Source organism: Salmo trutta, chromosome 15 (genome assembly GCF_901001165.1).
Source record: "Salmo trutta chromosome 15, fSalTru1.1, whole genome shotgun sequence".
NCBI lineage: Eukaryota > Metazoa > Chordata > Actinopteri > Salmoniformes > Salmonidae > Salmo > Salmo trutta.
This window is the reverse complement of record NC_042971.1, coordinates 59,241,836-59,259,964: the sequence shown is the minus strand read 5'-3', so window position 1 is coordinate 59,259,964 and position 18,129 is coordinate 59,241,836. Positions and strand designations below refer to the sequence as shown.

The window sequence follows — 18,129 nt, the reverse complement described above, 5'->3', positions numbered from 1 at the left end:
CCAATTTCAAAAATATATTTATTCTCATCAAAAGTAATGACATTCAAAAAAGACAACAGCCAAACACCATAGAATGATTTAGGCTCAAGAGTGACAAACTTCTTTCATACCATTCTGTTAAGTGATACCAAGAAATGGGCCTGGTTGTCAATCACAAATGATAAGTTTGCATTACAGACTGATGATATCCTCAGTGGTTCAGTTTAGAGGCTGTACGGCTCTATCAACAGTTATGATCACAAATACATGAGCTGAAAAATAATCATGTATGACTGGCCACCAAAAGTGGCCTGGCTGGCTACTTGTCATGCCACACATGCTGCCTGCATGTCAGTGGACAGTAGATAGAAAAACAGGTACTTTGGAGAACCTGGAACAAGTAAAGTATACAAGCAAACACCATCTTTACTGGGCTTTCAATAAGAGTTGACTTTATGTACAAAAAGCTAGTCAACACCGTCTGGTGCACCTACTTATAAATCCATTCAGTTAGAAAATAGAAAACACAGTACATATCATTAGTCATAGAAAAGTGAGCACATGCAGCCAATTGGGAAGGTCATACAACAATTATATTAAAGTGATAGAAAAACAACATGTTATGTCAATAACATGTTACTCAATACTTTATTTCAACACTTGATCAAAAGGTCGATATTCATCGTAGGCACTTTGGTATTAGTGTATTACTAGTAGCAACATATTGGTGACGTACGATATCCATTAAATGCCACGGTGACAGAACATTCACCTCCTCCATGCAATCAGAATGAGCTTGGTTGCTGAGACAAAGACAGCTTCATGCACAGCAGACAATATAACTTGTAGGGGAGCAAGTATTCAATGAATACCACGGAATGTTGACAGGAAGGAACGTTCCAGATCAGTTCTTCGGTAGTGGTCGTCTAAACAGGAGAATGTGAGGCTCTGAAAGAAAAAAAATAATATATATATATATATATATATATATAAAAAAAAGAAGAAGAATTAACTTACAAATTACAAACCTTTTACATATAGTCTACGCTTAGCCTGGTCCCAGATCTGTTTGTGCTGTCTTGCCAACTCCTTTGGGTCACTCACTGTCATGCCAAGCATGACAACAGAAAATTGTCAAGAAAAAAAAACAAGCCCTGGGACCAGGCTATTTGCCTTGAGACATGATTGATGTGGTGTAGACAAAGAATTTAGGGTACAAACCAGGTTCATGGATCATATAGTGCACCCATCCAAGAGACTGCTGCACTCCCATTCGCCTCCACTCATCCTCAGACATCAGGTGGGATTTGGGGACTTGTTTCACCATCTCCCGTGGCAACACAACATGTCTGTTGGAAGAGCAATTAGAGCAACAAACACATTTTTACTGTAGTAAATAATATATTCAAAGTCCATATAGTTTGAATATTTTCTAAAAGTACTGGTTAGTGGTTATGTACTTTATAACCTAAAACCAGTGCGAGTTCATTGTTAGACTGTAGCTAGCTAGGCCTATCCAACTGAACGGAACAATAAAAGAGGCTAAGATTCGACGTTAGATATTGGTAGGTAACAGTTAAAGTAGCTAGCTAGACCACCAATTCCAATCAGGAACTGGTTATTAATGGAATTATCAATTGAAAGCTGAAACTTCAACTTTCATCAAAGACTGCATGAATTGACAAAGCCATCGATCACATGACACCATTCATTATGTGAAGACTCAATAGCTCATTTGAAGTATCTCAGGTGGGAGATTTATGTAGACATAAAATTATTAGTTTGAGCTACTCGAGTGGCGCAGCGGTCTAAGTGCTGGAGGCGTCACTAGACACCCTGGTTCGAATCCAGGCTGTGTCACAACGGGCCGTGATTGGGAGTCCCATGCCAAGTCCCATAGGGCGGCGCACAATTGGCCCAGCTTCGTCCGGCATAGGCCGTCATTGTAAATAAGAATGTGTTCTTAACCGACTTGCCTAGTTAAATAAAAGGTTAAATATTCCAGGAAATGCTATTGCAGGCTAGCTCAGTGCTGCCCCCTCTCATTGAGTGTCTCAAGTTGAAGGCTGACTGGGGTACTGCAAGCTGCCATTAGCTATTAAATTATCCTTATAACTTTTTTCTGTGATTTTAAAATAATCAGGGCATACATCTGGTGTAACAGAAGCAATTTTTGGTTTCATGATTATCTTCTAAATTGTTATTTACGCAAAGATTTTCCCTTCACCAGAATGGAGGATCCCGTTTTCTGCAATGCCCGCAGAACCGCAGTCGACCTTGAACTTTGTGATTTCAACGAGAGGGGGGCAGTCATTTACCCCTAACTTACAGCAAGGGTGGTAAGCAGTAGCTCTATCACTGGGGTCCCAATATCTATGTCCATAGATGATATTAAAGAAAATGTGAAGGGAGGAAGAGTGATTGAGGCCAAAAGGTTGATCAGTAGGAAAGAGGGTCAAAGAAGAAAGCCAATCAGTGCTGCTGAGGGTTGAGAAGGTTTTGCCTGGAAAAGTACAGATTGGATTCCTTAGTTTCAATGTAAAATAATTTCTCCCATCCCCATTGTGGTGTTTAAAATGCCAAAGAATGGGACATGTAGCTGTTCAATGCAAAGAAAGGAAAAGATGTGCCAAGTGTGGAAGGGAACATGATTATGGTGAATGTGGGAGCAACGTGAAGGTTATTTGTTGTAATTGTGGTGGGGGAACATAGTGCAGCATTTGGTAGATGCCAGGTACAGAGAGAGGCTCAGAGATATAGAATCAGTCATGATATATCATATGCAGGGGCTTTAAGACAGATTAGTGGAACTAGTGTGGAACGATGGCCCTTCCTGTACTAAGTGGACCTAATGTAGGGGCTGGTGTTTCTGCTGATCCTGGCACGGTTTACGAGGCATGTTCAGAAAATCTAGCGCTCATGAATGTACGGTGTCAAAGGACACTTTGATAATGAATAAAGTTGACTTCGCAGCTTTTATTTGTAAGGTTATCAAAATGACTCGGGTTGTGGAAAGCAGAAATGGCAGGTTGAAGGTTAATGGTGGAGATGGCAAAAGAGATATTGGGGTAACAAACAGATGTAACTGTTGAAATGGTTGTTGACAAGGGTGGAGTGTTTCAGCATGATATAGATTAAGTTTAATAGGGTAGGGGGGTGTGGTAGAAGTTAGCGGGGATTTATTTGTTTTTTATTTTCATGGTAGTACAGAATTGGGCAAATCATGAGTGATCGTACATTCCAGCACAGTAAGTGGCTGCATGCACTGAAACGATTGTTCCATGATAGCATAGAAGCTGTAGTTCTGGTGCAGAGTGTCGTTCTGCAGCGCGCCAATCCACCCGCATGCTTGTAGTGGAGATCCGACACATGCGCATGGATCTGGCGGTAAGCAATGTGCTCATACGTCTTATTTTGTATTTTGAAGAATTGACAACAGGCATATCGATAAATGTTTGTCGCTACGCTACTGACATCATCTTAACTTTGGTTACTTACGAAAGTATATTGAAGCTAGTCATTAAACAAATTTCCCTCAATGGGAGAATAGTGAGCACGCATCCGAACAACGTCCCGGACCAGAGCTAACTAAGCAAAGTAGTAGCACAGAACAATGAGACAGATATTTCACCGGATGTATAAGTGTGAAGCATCCGGTTGGGGTTTCCACTCACCAAATATGGTGGTGAGAGGAAGCCCTTTGGCCTGCAGTGGGAGAAAATTGATTTTGGCCGATATTCTGCTTATTCTCTCATCGATTAAAAACATTTGATCTCAACAGTTTTCTGTTTCTAAAACTAGAATATGTCACTACAGAGTGGTCAGATATTTCTACACTTTACCAAAGTAAAAAAAAAAAGAAAAAAAAAAAGAAGCGTTGTTAGGAAGAAGTGCAAGAGGAAATCGAGTTGTTGCACACGCGCACTTCAGAGTAGGCGTTCCCTAACGGAAATATGCTAATTAATATTATAACGCGCCAATAGGCTCGCGCTAGCTCGCACTTGCCTCTGCCCACTATGATTAATACTATATATGGTAGTATTACTAGTAGCAGCAAAGATGGAAGTCATCTACCTAACTAGATATTAACAGTTCACTGGAGTAATTTTAAATATAAAAAAAAGGACGAACGACAGTCGTTGGTAACTACGCCATTTTCGCCTCAGAGAATATAAAGCTGGCTAACTAGTTATTCGTGTGGTTTGCGTATTGCTGCCTTTCACAGTTCGGAAAGTGAATTAGCTACACTTTGTCCACAATTTGTTTTTGTTTTTTAATGGGGGAGAGAAATTGCATCACCATCTAACTGTAGATATATAACCCGTCCCACTACTTCGGTCCTTACAGATCCTGGCTAACGTTAGTTAGTTAAACCACACACGCTAATAGTAGCTACCAGCTAACGTTAGCTAGCGAGCCAAGTTAACACAGGTTCAGGAAGCGAACATACCTGTATTCATAGTGTTCGTCGTTATATTTGTCTGAGTAGTAGATTTGTTTGTGTGACATATTGCCAATAAACAACTTTGACAGTATACACATACAATTCCACTGCACTTTGTTTGAAAGTATTCCACGAACGTCCCCACTGCTAGCTTCGTTGCAACACGTTTGGCTAACCGATTCAAACCTATGGGAGGAAACAAAAAGCCTTACCAAGCCACTGATTGGATAGAAAGGGATCACATGACAATAACTAAGCATGTGCAGGTCCAATGAGGGAAAATGTCCACACTAGGCAAATGAAGTGCCTAATTTACACCATTCACAACAATATATTTACGTTTCATCAAATAATTGTTATAGTTTTTTTTTTATAGCTATTTTTTCATTCACTTTGCAACTGAGTCCTGCAACATTGTAACGAACGATGGAATGTACGACTTGAAGCAGACGTAGATCTCTGATAGCAGTGATAGCTATATTCTATGATCAGAGAGGAAGAGACTAAGCTAGAGTCTTTACTCCGCCAAATATATGGATATACTGACAAGATACATGTACTTCCGCCCTAACGATGGGAGTCGTTGTCCACAAAGCGGCACGGTGGGCTGTCAATCTCCCGTCTATCCTTTTTTTTCGATTGGTGGAAACATCTCATTTTTGTAATAATTTTTTTGAATATGTCTGACAAAGTGAAAATGTAGAGCTTCTGTCAACCTCACTCGCGCTGCGCATAATGTAGATATCAAAGAACACCGCGGTTTTCGGGCGGTGTAGTTGGGGAAACCATTCACTTCAGAAAAAGGTGTGATATTAATAAAGTTTCCTTTCATTATGTGTTATCGCTGTTAAGACACTGATGCCCTTTGCAACCACGTTGTGACAAAAACTCACACTCATTCTTATGTTTAATAAATGTATTGTATAGTGTGTGTGTGTGGCAGGGTTACAATGATGGCAAAAAACAACATTTGAGAGTGCGCTGACCCTGGTGCTAGGAGTATGTAGCTGGAGGTTGAATATTTGATGGGGTACAGGACTATAAAAACGTTTGGGAACCACTGATGTAAGTGTAACAGTTTTGCTTCTGTCCCTCTCCTCCCCCTACATTGGCTCAAACCAGGGACCCTCTGCACACATCAACTACTGACACCCTCGAAGCATCGTTACCCATCGCTTCACAAAAACCGCGGCCCTTGGAGAACAAGGAAAACGACGACTTCAAGGCCTCAGAGCGAGTGACGTCACTGATTGAAAAGCTATTAGCTCGCACCCCGCTAACTAGCTAGCCATTTCACACCGGTTACATAGGCTATACGTGCGTTAGCCAACAGAGCACAGATAGTGCTGTTGGCTAGAGCGCACTTGCAAATACCAGAGTGGGCACACTCGTTAAATAACACAATATTGAGTTGTGAGAACCATCAGTAGAGTGTGAAATGCGATGGAAACCCATTTAACTTTTTAAAAATATTTTATTCGGTACATACTAATTTTACCTCAATGTATTTTTATGTGCACTACATCATCACACACCTCCTTTTATCTGCAACAAGTCAATTTGATGCAAACACATCTCTGGTGGGAAAATGCGCATATTATTTTAATGCAGATTTTATAGAATATTCGCATGAAAATCTGTCTCCAATTGGATAGAAATCTAGCTACTGTAGGTGGATCAGGGCAGTGTGGAGTGCAATTGAGATTGCATCGTCTATGGATCTGTTGGGGGCGCTAGTCATTGTGGCATGAAGCCTTAGAGTTCCCGTGAACAGGAATGATGGTGATCAGTTTTAGATGTGGGACAAGGAGTGGTTGAAAATGACAGTGAATATGCTTGCCAGCTGTTCTGTCTATAGTTGCGGTTGGGTTGTTGGAAATGCACCGATATAAGTGGACACGTGGCATTTCAGCAACTTTGAAACCCACTTTTTATCGGAGTGGCGCCTGTTGCTCACCCGCGTAGCTGCCCTTTCATTAGCTAGAATGGTCCCGCCTGACACTTTCCATTGTTAGTGCGGTCACTCTACTATTTTGTCCATAATATAGAAAATCTTTGATCATACTCATCAACAACAATATCAGTGGTTGTTTGCCTGCCTATCACCATTACATTTTAGTCATTTAGCAGACACTCTTATCCAGAGTGACTTACAGTAGTGAATGCATACATTTCATCCATTTTTTATTTTATTGTAATTTTTTATATACTGGTCCCCCGTGGGAATCAAACCCACAACCCTGGCATTGCAAACACCATGCACTACCAACTGAGCCACACGGGCCATGTACCAGAACACTTCCAGATGCGTACATCAATGATGTCGCTCTTGCTGCTGGTGATTCTCTGATCCACCTCTAAGCAGACGACACCATTCTGTATGCTTCTGGCCCTTCTTTGGACACTGTGTTAACTAACCTCCAGACGAGCTTCAATGACATACAACTCTCCTTCCGTGGCCTCCAACTACTCTTAAATGCAAGTAAAACTAAATGCATGCTATTCAATCGATCACTGCCCGCACCTGCCCGCCCGTCCACCATCACTACTCTGGACGGTTCTGACTTAGAATATGTGGACAACTACAAATAAACTCTCCTTCCAGACTCACGTTAAGCATCTCCAATCCAAAGTTAAATCTAGAATCGGCTTCCTATTTCGCAACAAAGCATCCTTCACTCATGCTGCCAAACATACCCTCGTAAAACTGACCATCCTACCGATCCTCGAATTCGGCGATGTCATCTATAAAATAGCCTCCAACACTCTACTTAACAAACTGGATGCAGTCTATCACAGTGCCATCCGTTTTGTCACCAAAGCCCCATATACTACCCACCACTGCGACCTGTACGCTCTCGTTGGCTGGCCCTCGCTTCATACTCGTCGCCAAACCCACTGGCTCCAGGTCATCTACAAGACCCTGCTAGGTAAAGCCCCGCCTTATCTCAGCTCACTGGTCACCATAGCAGCACCCACCCGCAGCACGCGCTCCAGCAGGTATATCTCACTGGTCACCCCCAAAGCCAATTCCTCATTTGGCCGCCTTTCCTTCCAGTTCTCTGCTACCAATGACTGGAACGAACTGCAAAAATCACTGAAGCTGGAGACTCATATCTCCCTCACTAGCTTTAAGCACCAGCTGTCAGAGCAGCTGACAGATCACTGCACCTGTACATAGCCCATCTGTAAATAGCCCATCTAACTACCTCATCCCCATACTGTATTTATTTATTTATCTTGCTCCTTTGCACCCCAGTATCTCTACTTGCACATTCATCTTCTGCACATCTATCAATCCAGTGTTTAATTGGTATATTGTAATTATTTCGCCACCGTGGCCTATTTATTGCCTTACCTCCCTTATCTTACCTCATTTGCACACACTGTATATACACTTTTTTCTACTGTATTATTGACTGTATGTTTGTTTATTCCATGTGTAACTCTGTGTTGTTGTGTCGAACTGCTTTACTTTATCTTGGCCAGGTCGCAGTTGTAATTCAGAACTTGTTCTCAACTAGCCTACCTGGTTAAATAAAGATGAAATAAATGTCAGTGGTACTGCAAGGCCAAAACAAAAAGGAAATCCAGGTAGGCCCATGGTCCGTATATCTTTTGATATTTTGAATTCCCGAGTCAAAACGGAGAGTGGAGAAACAGAAAACGGTTCTTTTTTCATTTCTGAAATCTGCAATCTTGTTTTCCCATTAATTGTGTCAAAATTGGACATGGTTTATGGAAAAATAAATAACAACAACCTTTATAATTTGTTCGATTTTTTCATTTTGTTCATACCCGGATGTACTATTCCCCTTATATAATATTCACAGGATTGGGGGGAGGGGTGTTTACAGCTTAGGTTGGCAGCACAAAGAAAGGATTAGACTGTGAGTATGACTGGAAGATAAAAGTACTCATGTTAGCTAAGATGCATAACTTATTATGTAGTTAACATGCCAATAGAATAAACTCAACAACTGAACAAAGTTGGCTTGCACTAGCTGGTTAAATATAACTAACTGGCTGGCTACTGACTAGCTAGCTGGCTGGCTAGCTAGCTCTACCTTGTTACTGGCTATAGTCATGCTAGCTAGTATTAGCTAGTGGAAGTAAGTTAGTCCCACAATCTGCTTTTATGTGCCCCCAACCGGCTTTTATGTGCCCCCAACCGATTGTCTTTTTTGTTCATTTATTTGCGTTGTTTGTAACTTATTTTTTTACTTATTTTGTGCATAATGTTGCCGCTACCATCTCTTATGACCGAAAATAACTTCTGGACATCAGGACTGCAGTTACTCACCACGGACTGACAGAATCCTTTTGTCCTTTAACGAGTCTGACGAGGCCGACGCGAATGACATACTGCTTTCTCGGGAACAGGCCCAGATCCCTGTGATTTGCATGAAGAGGAGGAGGAGAAAAAGGGATGCCTTCTGAGAATTCGTAGGCGATTGAATAAACCCCCACTTCCTTCCATTCTGCTAGCAAACGTGCAATCTTTGGAGAATAAAATCGATGACCTACGCGGAAGATTAAGCTACCAACGGGACATTCAAAACTGTAATATCTTATGCTTCATGGAGACGTGGTTGAACGACGACACTATCAACATACAGTTGGCTGGTTATACGCTGCACCGATAGCATAGAACAGCGGCGTCTGGTAAGACAAGGGGCGGCGGGCTTTGTATTTTTTAAAATAACAGCAGATGCACGATATCTAAGGAAGTCTCGAGCTATTGCTCGGCTGAGGTAGAGAATCGCATGATAAAATGTAGTCCACACTACCTAGCTAGAGAGTTTTCATCTGTATTTTTCATAGCTGTTTACATACCACCACAGTCAGAGGCTGGCACTAAGATAGCATTGAATGAGCTGTATTCCGCCGTAAGCAAACAAGACAACGCTCACCCAGAGGCGGCGCTCCTAGTAGTCGGGGACTTTAATGCAGGGAAACTTAAATCTGTTTTACCAAATTTCTATCAGCATGTTAAATGTGCAACCAGAGGGAAAAAAACTCTGGACCACCTTTACTCCACACACAGAAAGACATACAAAGCTCTCCCTCGCCCTCCATTTGGCAAATCTGACCATAATTCTATCCTTCTGATTCCTGCTTACAAGCAAAAATGAAAGCAGGAAGCACCAGTGACTAGATCAATAAAAAAGTGGTCAGATGAAGCAGATGCTAAGCTACATGACTGTTTTGCTAGTTCTGGGATTCCTCCGATGGCATTGAGGAGTACACCACATCAGTCCTTGGCTTCATCGATAAGTGCATCGATGACGTCGTCCCCACTCTCCGCAGCTGATGTAAGTAAGACCTTTAAACAGGTCAACATTCACAAGGCCGCAGGGCCAGACGGATTACCAGGACGTGTATTGCGAGCATGCGCTGACCACTGGCAAGTGTCTTCACTGACATTTTCAACCTCTCCCTGTCCGAGTCTATAATACCAACATGTTTTAAGCAGACCACCATAGTGACTGTGTCCAAGAACACTAAGTTAACTTGCCTAAATGACTACCGACCAGTAGCACTCACGTCTACAGCCATGAAGTGCTTCGAAAGGCTGGTCATGGCTCACATCAACACCATTATTCCAGAAACCCTAGACCCACTCCAATTTGCATACCGCCCCAACAGATCCACAGATGATGTAATCTCTATTGCACTCCACACTGCCCTTTCCCACCTGGACAAAAGGAACACCTATGTGAGAATACTATTCATTGACTACAGCTCAGTGTTCAACACCATAGTGCCCTCCAAGCTCATCAATAAGCTAAGGACCCTGGGACTAAACACCTTCCTCTGAAACTAGATCCTGGACTTTCTGACGGGCCACCCCCAGGTGGTAAGGGTAGGTAACAACACATCCGCCACGCTGACCCTAAACACGGGGGGCCCTCAGGGGTGCGTGCTCAGTCCCCTCCTGTACTCCCTGTCCACTCATGACCGGGCACGACTCCAACACCATCATTAATTTTGCCGATGACACAACAGTGGTAGGTCTGATCACCGACAACGACGAGACAGCCTATAGGGAGGAGGTCAGAGACCTGGCCATGTGGTGCCAGTACAACAACCTCTCCCTCAACGTGATTAAGAGAAAGGAGATGATTGTGGACTACAGGAAAAAGAGGACCGAGCACGCCCCCATTCTCATTGACGGGGCTGCAGTGGAGTAGGTTGAGAGCTTCAAGTTCCTTGGTGTCCACATCACCAACAAACTAACATGGTCCAAGCACACCAAGACAGTCGTGAAGAGGGCACGACAAAACCTATTCCCCCTCAGGAGACTGAAAAGATTTGGCATCAAAAGTTTCTACAGCTGCACCATCGAGAGCATCCTGACTGGTTGCATCACCGCCTGGTATGGCAACTGCTCGGCCTCTGACCGCAAGGCACTACAGATGGTAGTGCGAATGGCCCAGTACATCACTGGGGCCAAGCTTCCTGCCACCCAGGACCTCTATACCAGGCGGTGTCAGAGGAAGGAAGGCCCTAAAAATTGTCAAAGCCTTCAGCTACCCAGTCATAGACTGTTCTCTCTGCTACCGCACGGCAAGCGGTACCGGAGCGTCAAGTCTAGGTCCAAGAGGCTTCTAAACAGCTTCTACCCCCAAGCCATAAGACTCTTGGACACCTAATCAAATGGCTACCCAGACTATTTGCATTGCCCCCCCCCCTTACACCGCTGCTACTCTCTGTTGTTATCATCTATGCATAGTCACTTGAATAACTCTACCTACATGTACATATTACCTCAACTAACCGGTGCCCCCCGCACATGGACTCTGTACTGGTACCCCCTTGTATATAGTCTCGCTATTGTTATTTTACTGCTGCTCTTTAATTACTGGTTACTTTATTTCTTATTCTTAAATGTATTTTTTTAAACTGCATTGTTGGTTAGGGGCTCGTAAGTAAGCATTTCACTGTAAGGTCTACTACACCTGTTGTATTCGGCGCATGTGACTAATAAAATGTGATTTGATTTGATGATAAAGTTGCCTGGCCAGAGCTACCTGCTGCAGAAAGGTCCGATTTCTCCATTACTTTCTGTAGCTAACTTAGCTCGATTTTCTGTTGGCTGATGGTGTTTACTGACTCTCTAATGAATAGCAATTACTGTAAATGTTTACCTATCTGGCACTTTGCATAGCTAACTTAGCTATTGCTTACACGTACAACAATATCCAATTAATCTATAGTCAATGGTAATGTGTGTGTGCGTCTGTGTGAGTTCTGAATGTCCCCGCAGGAGAAAACCCACAGTATGACATCTCAGCTGATCATCATGAACTTCATGTAGTTACATCAGCCAATACAGTCAGTTAAAATAAGCCTTTTTATTGGTGTGGGTATAGTTCATCAACATCCTCTCCTGCTCACTGAAAGGCAAGACGGAGGCTATACTCTTCAGTTGTGAATTGGCCAACTTCTCTGAATGTGTACCAGTGTAGGATTTTAATTTGATCAACCTGTTGTTGCAGGAAATGTCCTACACATCAGGAAATGCTAACTTGTAGTGTATTCAAAGTTTTTAAAAAGGCTTTGTAATTTCCACTTTAAAATGTCAGACTAAAAATGTATCAACGCTTACAAAAATTACAATGAATTATAATCCACACAATAATTCACATTTCCTGATCAATGATACAGAACCAGTCTAATATTTCATGGTTACTGATTCACTAATCCTGTCCCCATGACTATAAGTCTGCATATTCTACTGTGCTGAGACAATATCAAATAGGCTTTATTGGCATGGAAACATATGTTAACATTGCTATGGCAAGTGGAATGAATAGACAATCACAAATTAACAGTTAACCCTCTCTCTCTCTCTGTGTGTGTCTTGACAATCCTCACAGTTCACTCACAGGTGGTAGGCTGGTTGATGGTGCCTGCAGGGCTGTTTGAGGGTCAACTGGACAGAACATATCACAATTGTTGGACTTCAGCTGAGACCCTCCTCTCCTTCCCCGTCCTTCAATGAAAGACCCTTCATGATGCTCTCAAGGTGTGTCGCTCCATTTCTCTCATGTCGTGTGGTATTACCTATAGATGACCCCTTGATACTTTCAAATTGTTTGCCTCTGAATGGTTGTCCACATATTCAGACTGTTTAGTTGTTACCTGTGTGTTTTAAATTCTGCGTCCCTCTCACCGAATTTTAATGATTCCTTAACTACCACATGCTCTCTCTCTCTCTCTCTCTCTCTTTCTCTCTCTCTCTGTCTCTCTCATTAAACATTAACACGGTTTAATTCAATGCTGTTGCCTAACGTTAGCTAGCTTGCTAGCGATGTTAAGAGTTGAACAGGCTAACTCCCTGTAGAATCAAGAGGGGCTGGGGAAGAAGATTAAATGTGCATTTACAATCTAAGTAAATACCTAATATTTTTTTAACCAAGGTCATCTCAGCTTCTAAGCAAGGAGGGAAAGGAAAAGGGAAAGGGGGATACCTATTCAGTTGTATAACTGAATGCCTTCTGAAATGTGTCTTCCGCATTTAGCCCAACCCCTCTGAATCAGAGAGGTGCGGGGGGGGGGGGGGGGGCTGCCATAATTTACATCTATCTAATATAACTCAAAGGGTTTTCTTTAATGGAAGCTTATCTAATGTCAAGCATGTAAAGTGTGGTGTACCACAGGGCAGCTCTCTAGGCCCTCTACTCTTTCCTATTTTTACCAATGTCCTGCCACTGGCATTAAACAAAGCATGTGTGTCCATGTATGCTGGTGATTCAACCATATATTCATCAGCAACCACAGCTAATGAAGTCATTAAAACTCTTAACAAATAGTTGCAGTCTGTTTTGGAATGGGTGGCCAGTAATAAACTGGTCCTGAACATCTCTAAAACTAAGAGCATTGTATTTGGTACAAAGCATTCCTTAAGTTCTAGACCTCAGCTGAATCTGGGAATGAATGGTGTGGCTGTTGAACAAGTTGAGGAGACTAAATTACTTGGCGTTACCTTAGATTGTAAACTGTTATGGTCAAAACATATCAGTCTTTGCTAGGTAAAGCCCCACCTTATCTCAGCTCATTGGTCACCATAGCAGCACCCACCCGTAGCACCCGCTCCAGCAGGTATATTTCACTGGTCACCCCCAAAGCCAATTCCTCCTTTGGCCGCCTTTTCTTCCAGTTCTCTGCTGCCAATGACTGGAACGAACTGCAAAAATCACTGAAGCTGGAGACTTATATCTCTCTCAGTAGCTTTAAGCATCAGCTGTCAGAGCAGCTCACAGATCATTGCACCTGCTCAAATCTGTAAATAGCCCATCCAACTACCTCATCCCCATATTGTCATTTCTTTTTTTGCTCCTTTGCACCCCAGTATCTCTACTTGCACATTCATCTTCTGCACATCTATCACTACAGTGTTTAATTACTAAATTGTAATTACTTCGCCACCATGGCCTATTTATTGCCTTACTGTAACGGCTGTCTGTGGAAGTAGACCAAGGTGCCGCGGAGTTAGTGTTCATCTTGAAATTTAATTCAAACAAAGAGAACACTACAAAAATGAACAAAACACGACAGTAAAACAGTCCTGTTAGGAAACACTCTAAACAGAAACAATCCCCCCACAAAACCCAAAGGAAAAACAGGCTACTTATGTGTGACTCCCAATCAGCAACAACGAACTACAGCTGTGCCTGATTGGGAGCCACACACACACACACACACACACACACACACACACATACACACACACACACACACACACACACACACACACACACACGGCCCAAAACAAAGAAATACAAAAACATAGAAAAATGAACATAGAACGCCCACCCAATGTAACACCCTGGCCTAACCAAAATAAAGAACAAAAATCCCTCTCTATGGCCAGGGCGTTACACTTACCTCATTTGCACACACTGTGTATAGATGTTTTCTATTGCGTTATTGACTGTACGTTTGTTTATTCCATGTGTAACTCTGTGTTTGTTTGTGTCGCACTGCTTTGCTTTATCTTGGCCAGGTCGCAGTTGTAAATGAGAACCTGCCTACCTGGTTAAATAAAGGTGAAATAAAATAAAAATATAGATTCAATGGTTGTAAAGATGGGGAGAGGTCTGTCTTGATTATTGTCCAGTCTTGTGGTCCAGTATGTCACGTCCTGACCAGTATAAGGGGTTATTGTTTATTGTAGTTTGGTCAGGACGCGGCAGGGGGTATTTGTTTTATGTGGTTCGGGCTTTAATGGTATATGTATTTATGTAAGAGGGGTGTTTGATTTATGTGTTCGGGGTTTTTGGGTAATGTTCTTGTTTTGTATTTCTATGGTTTTCTATGTTGTGTATTTCTTTGTGTTGGCCTGGTATGGCTCTCAATCAGGAACAGCTGTACATCGTTGTTGCTGATTGAGAGTCATACTTAGGTAGCCCTGTTTCACCTGTCCCTTTGTGGGAAGTTGTTGTGTGTGTGTGTGTGTGTGTGTGTGTGTGTGTGTGTGTGTGTGTGTGTGTGTGTGTGTGTGTGTGTGTGTGTGTGTGTGTGTGTGTGTGTGTGTGTGTGTGTGTGTGTGTGTGTGTGTGTGTGTGTGTGTGTGTGTGTGTGTGTGTGTGTGTGTGTGTGTGTGTGTGTGTGTGTTAACGTTAACATGCAATCCCGTTCGTTCGTTTGTTTTCTTGTTTTGTTTAATTTTGTGTTCAATAAAAGTCACTATGAGCACTCGACCCGCTGCGCCTTGGTCCACTACGTACGACGACCGTTACAGAACTTCCCACCACCAACGGACCAAGCAGCGGGCCCAGGAAGAGGAAGGACCCTAGGCCAGGGAGAGAAGGGAGTGGAGGACATTTTGGACATGGGAGGAGGTAATGGCAGGGGACAAGACCCTGCCATGGAAACAGGTGGAGACAGCGAGGGAGGAACGGCGAAAGTGGAGCGAAGAGCAGGCCCAATGTAGGATGCATGAGAGGCAGCCCCAATAATTTGTTTTGGGGGGGCACACGGATAGTTTGGCTGGGCCAGGGTTAAGCCCCAAGCCAACTCCCCGTGCTTATCGGAGGCAGCTTGTTACTGGTCAGGCCTCGTGTTATGGGGTGATGGGCATGGCGTCGAGGCCGAGCATTCACAGGCCGGTGTGCGTGGTGCCAGCGCCCCGCATTCACCAGGGGGAAGCAGGCATCCAGCCAGTAAGGGTGGTGCCAGTACTGCGCTCGAGACTGCCTGTGCGCCTTCACGGCCTAGTGTATCCTGTTCCCACTCCTCGCACTAGCCCTGAGGTGCGTGTATCCAGTCTGGCACATCCAAAGCCAGCACCACGCACCAGGCCTCCAGTGCGTCAACCCAGTCCAACTCATCCTGTTCCCACTCCTCGCACTAGCCCTGAGGTGCGTGTATCCAGTCTGGCACATCCAAAGCAAGCACCACGCACCAGGCCTCCAGTGCATCAGCCCAGTCCAACTCGTCCTGTTCCTGCTCCTCACACTAGCCTTGGGGTGCGTGTATCCAGTCTGGCATCTCCAGTACCAGCCCCACGCACCAGGCCTCCAGTGCGTCAGCCCAGTCCAACTCGTCCTGTTCCTACTCCCCGCACTAGCCTTGGGGTGCGTGTATCCAGTCTGGCATCTCCAGTACCAGCCCCACGCACCAGGCCTTCAGTGCGTCAGCCCAGTCCAACTCGTCCTGTTCCTACTCCCCGCACTAGCCCTGAGGTGCGTGTATTCAGTCTGGCATCTCCAGTACCAGCCCCACGCACCAGGCCTCCAGTGCGTCAGCCCAGTCCAACTCGTCCTGTTCCTACTCCCCGCACTAGCCCTGAGGTGCGTGTATCCAGTCTGGCACATCCAAAGCCAGCACCACGCACCAGGCCTCCAGTGCGTCAACCCAGTCCAACTCATCCTGTTCCCACTCCTCGCACTAGCCCTGAGGTGCGTGTATCCAGTCTGGCACATCCAAAGCCAGCACCACGCACCAGGCCTCCAGTGCGTCAGCCCAGTCCAACTCGTCCTGTTCCTGCTCCTCGCACTAGCCTTGGGGTGCGTATATCCAGTCTGGCATCTCCAGTACCAGCCCCACGCACCAAGCCTCCAGTGCGTCAGCCCAGTCCAACTCGTCCTGTTCCTACTCCCCGCACTAGCCTTGGGGTGCGTGTATCCAGTCTGGCATCTCCAGTACCAGCCCCACGCACCAGGCCTTCAGTGCGTCAGCCCAGTCCAACTCGTCCTGTTCCTGCTCCCCGCACTAGCCTTGGGGTGCGTGTATCCAGTCTGGCATCTCCAGTACCAGGCCCACGCACCAGGCCTTCAGTGCGTCAGCCCAGTCCAACTCGTCCTGTTCCTGCTCCCCGCACTAGCCTTGGGGTGCGTGTATCCAGTCTGGCATCTCCAGTACCAGCCCCACGCACCAGGCCTTCAGTGCGTCAGCCCAGTCCAACTCGTCCTGTTCCTACTCCCCGCACTAGCCCTGAGGTGCGTGTATTCAGTCTGGCATCTCCAGTACCAGCCCCACGCACCAGGCCTCCAGTGCGTCAGCCCAGTCCAACTCGTCCTGTTCCTACTCCCCGCACTAGCCTTGGGGTGCGTGTATCCAGTCTGGCATCTCCAGTACCAGCCCCACGCACCAGGCCTCCAGTGCGTCAGCCCAGTCCAACTCGTCCTGTTCCTACTCCCCGCACTAGCCTTGGGGTGCGTGTATCCAGTCTGGCATCTCCAGTACCAGCCCCACGCACCAGGCCTCCAGTGCGTCAGCCCAGTCCAACTTGTCCTGTTCCTGCTCCCCGCACTAACCTTGGGGTGCGTGTATCCAGTCTGGTACCTCCACTACCAGCCCCACACATCAGGCTTTCAGTGCGTAGTCCCCGTCCAGAGCTTCCGGCGACAGTACCCCGTCCAGAGCTTCCGGCGACAGTACCCCGTCCAGAGCTTCCGGCAACAGTACCCCGTCCAGAGTGTCCGGAAACAGTGCCCAGTCCAGAGTGTCAGACGACAGTGCCCCGTCTAGAGATGGCCCACAGTCCGGAACCAAGAGAGACGGCCCACAGTCCGGAACCAGTGGTATTGGAGGGCCAGTAGGAGGCACTCTTTCCTCTGGTCTAAAAAATATCCCAATGCCCCAGGGCAGTGATTGGGGACACTGCCCTGTGTAGGGTGCCGTCTTTCGGATGGGACGTTAAACGGGTGTCCTGACTCTCTGAGGTCATTAAAGATCCCATTGCACTTATCGTAAGAGTAGGGGTGTTAACCCCGGTGTCCTGGCTAAATTCCCAATCTGGCACTCATACCATCACGGCTGTCTAATCATCCCCAGCTTACAATTGGCTCATTCATCCCCCTCCTCTCCCCTGAAACTATTCCCCAGGTCGTTGCTGTAAATGAGAATGTGTTCTCAGTCAACTTACCTGGTAAAATAACGGTAAAATATTTTTTTTTTTTTAAAACCAAGTGAGACGCCCTACAGTCCGGAGCTCCCAGAGTCGCCCTACAGTCCGGAGCTCCCAGAATCATCCTTCTGCCTGAGGTCTACAGCGAAGTGCTTCAGCCCGAGGTCTACAGCGACGTGCCTCAGCCAGAGGTATTTAGCGGGGGTGGACAGGTTAGGTGGTGGACTTAGGCCAGAGCCTGAGCCACCTCCACAGTAGGAGGATTGGGGAGGGGGGGGGGGTGTAGCATGGGAACCGTCGGTGACGGCAGCCTCCCTCGCTTCCCTCCCTTTAGTTTGGGGGGTTT

At 45.3% G+C, this 18,129-nt stretch overlaps 1 protein-coding gene across 1 annotated transcript; it reads right to left on the bottom strand.

Moving 5' to 3' along the window:
• zgc:86839 (CKS domain-containing protein) lies at positions 1–4,607 on the bottom strand. Its single transcript, XM_029692344.1, has 3 exons — positions 4,430–4,607; positions 1,201–1,328; positions 1–927 (listed from the first exon to the last, which is right to left on the bottom strand). The coding sequence occupies exons 1-3, from the start codon at positions 4,519–4,521 to the stop codon at positions 884–886; spliced, it is 264 nt and encodes an 87-aa protein (XP_029548204.1). The 5' UTR covers positions 4,522–4,607; the 3' UTR covers positions 1–883.
• Between the last annotated feature and the right edge of the window lie 13,522 nt (positions 4,608–18,129).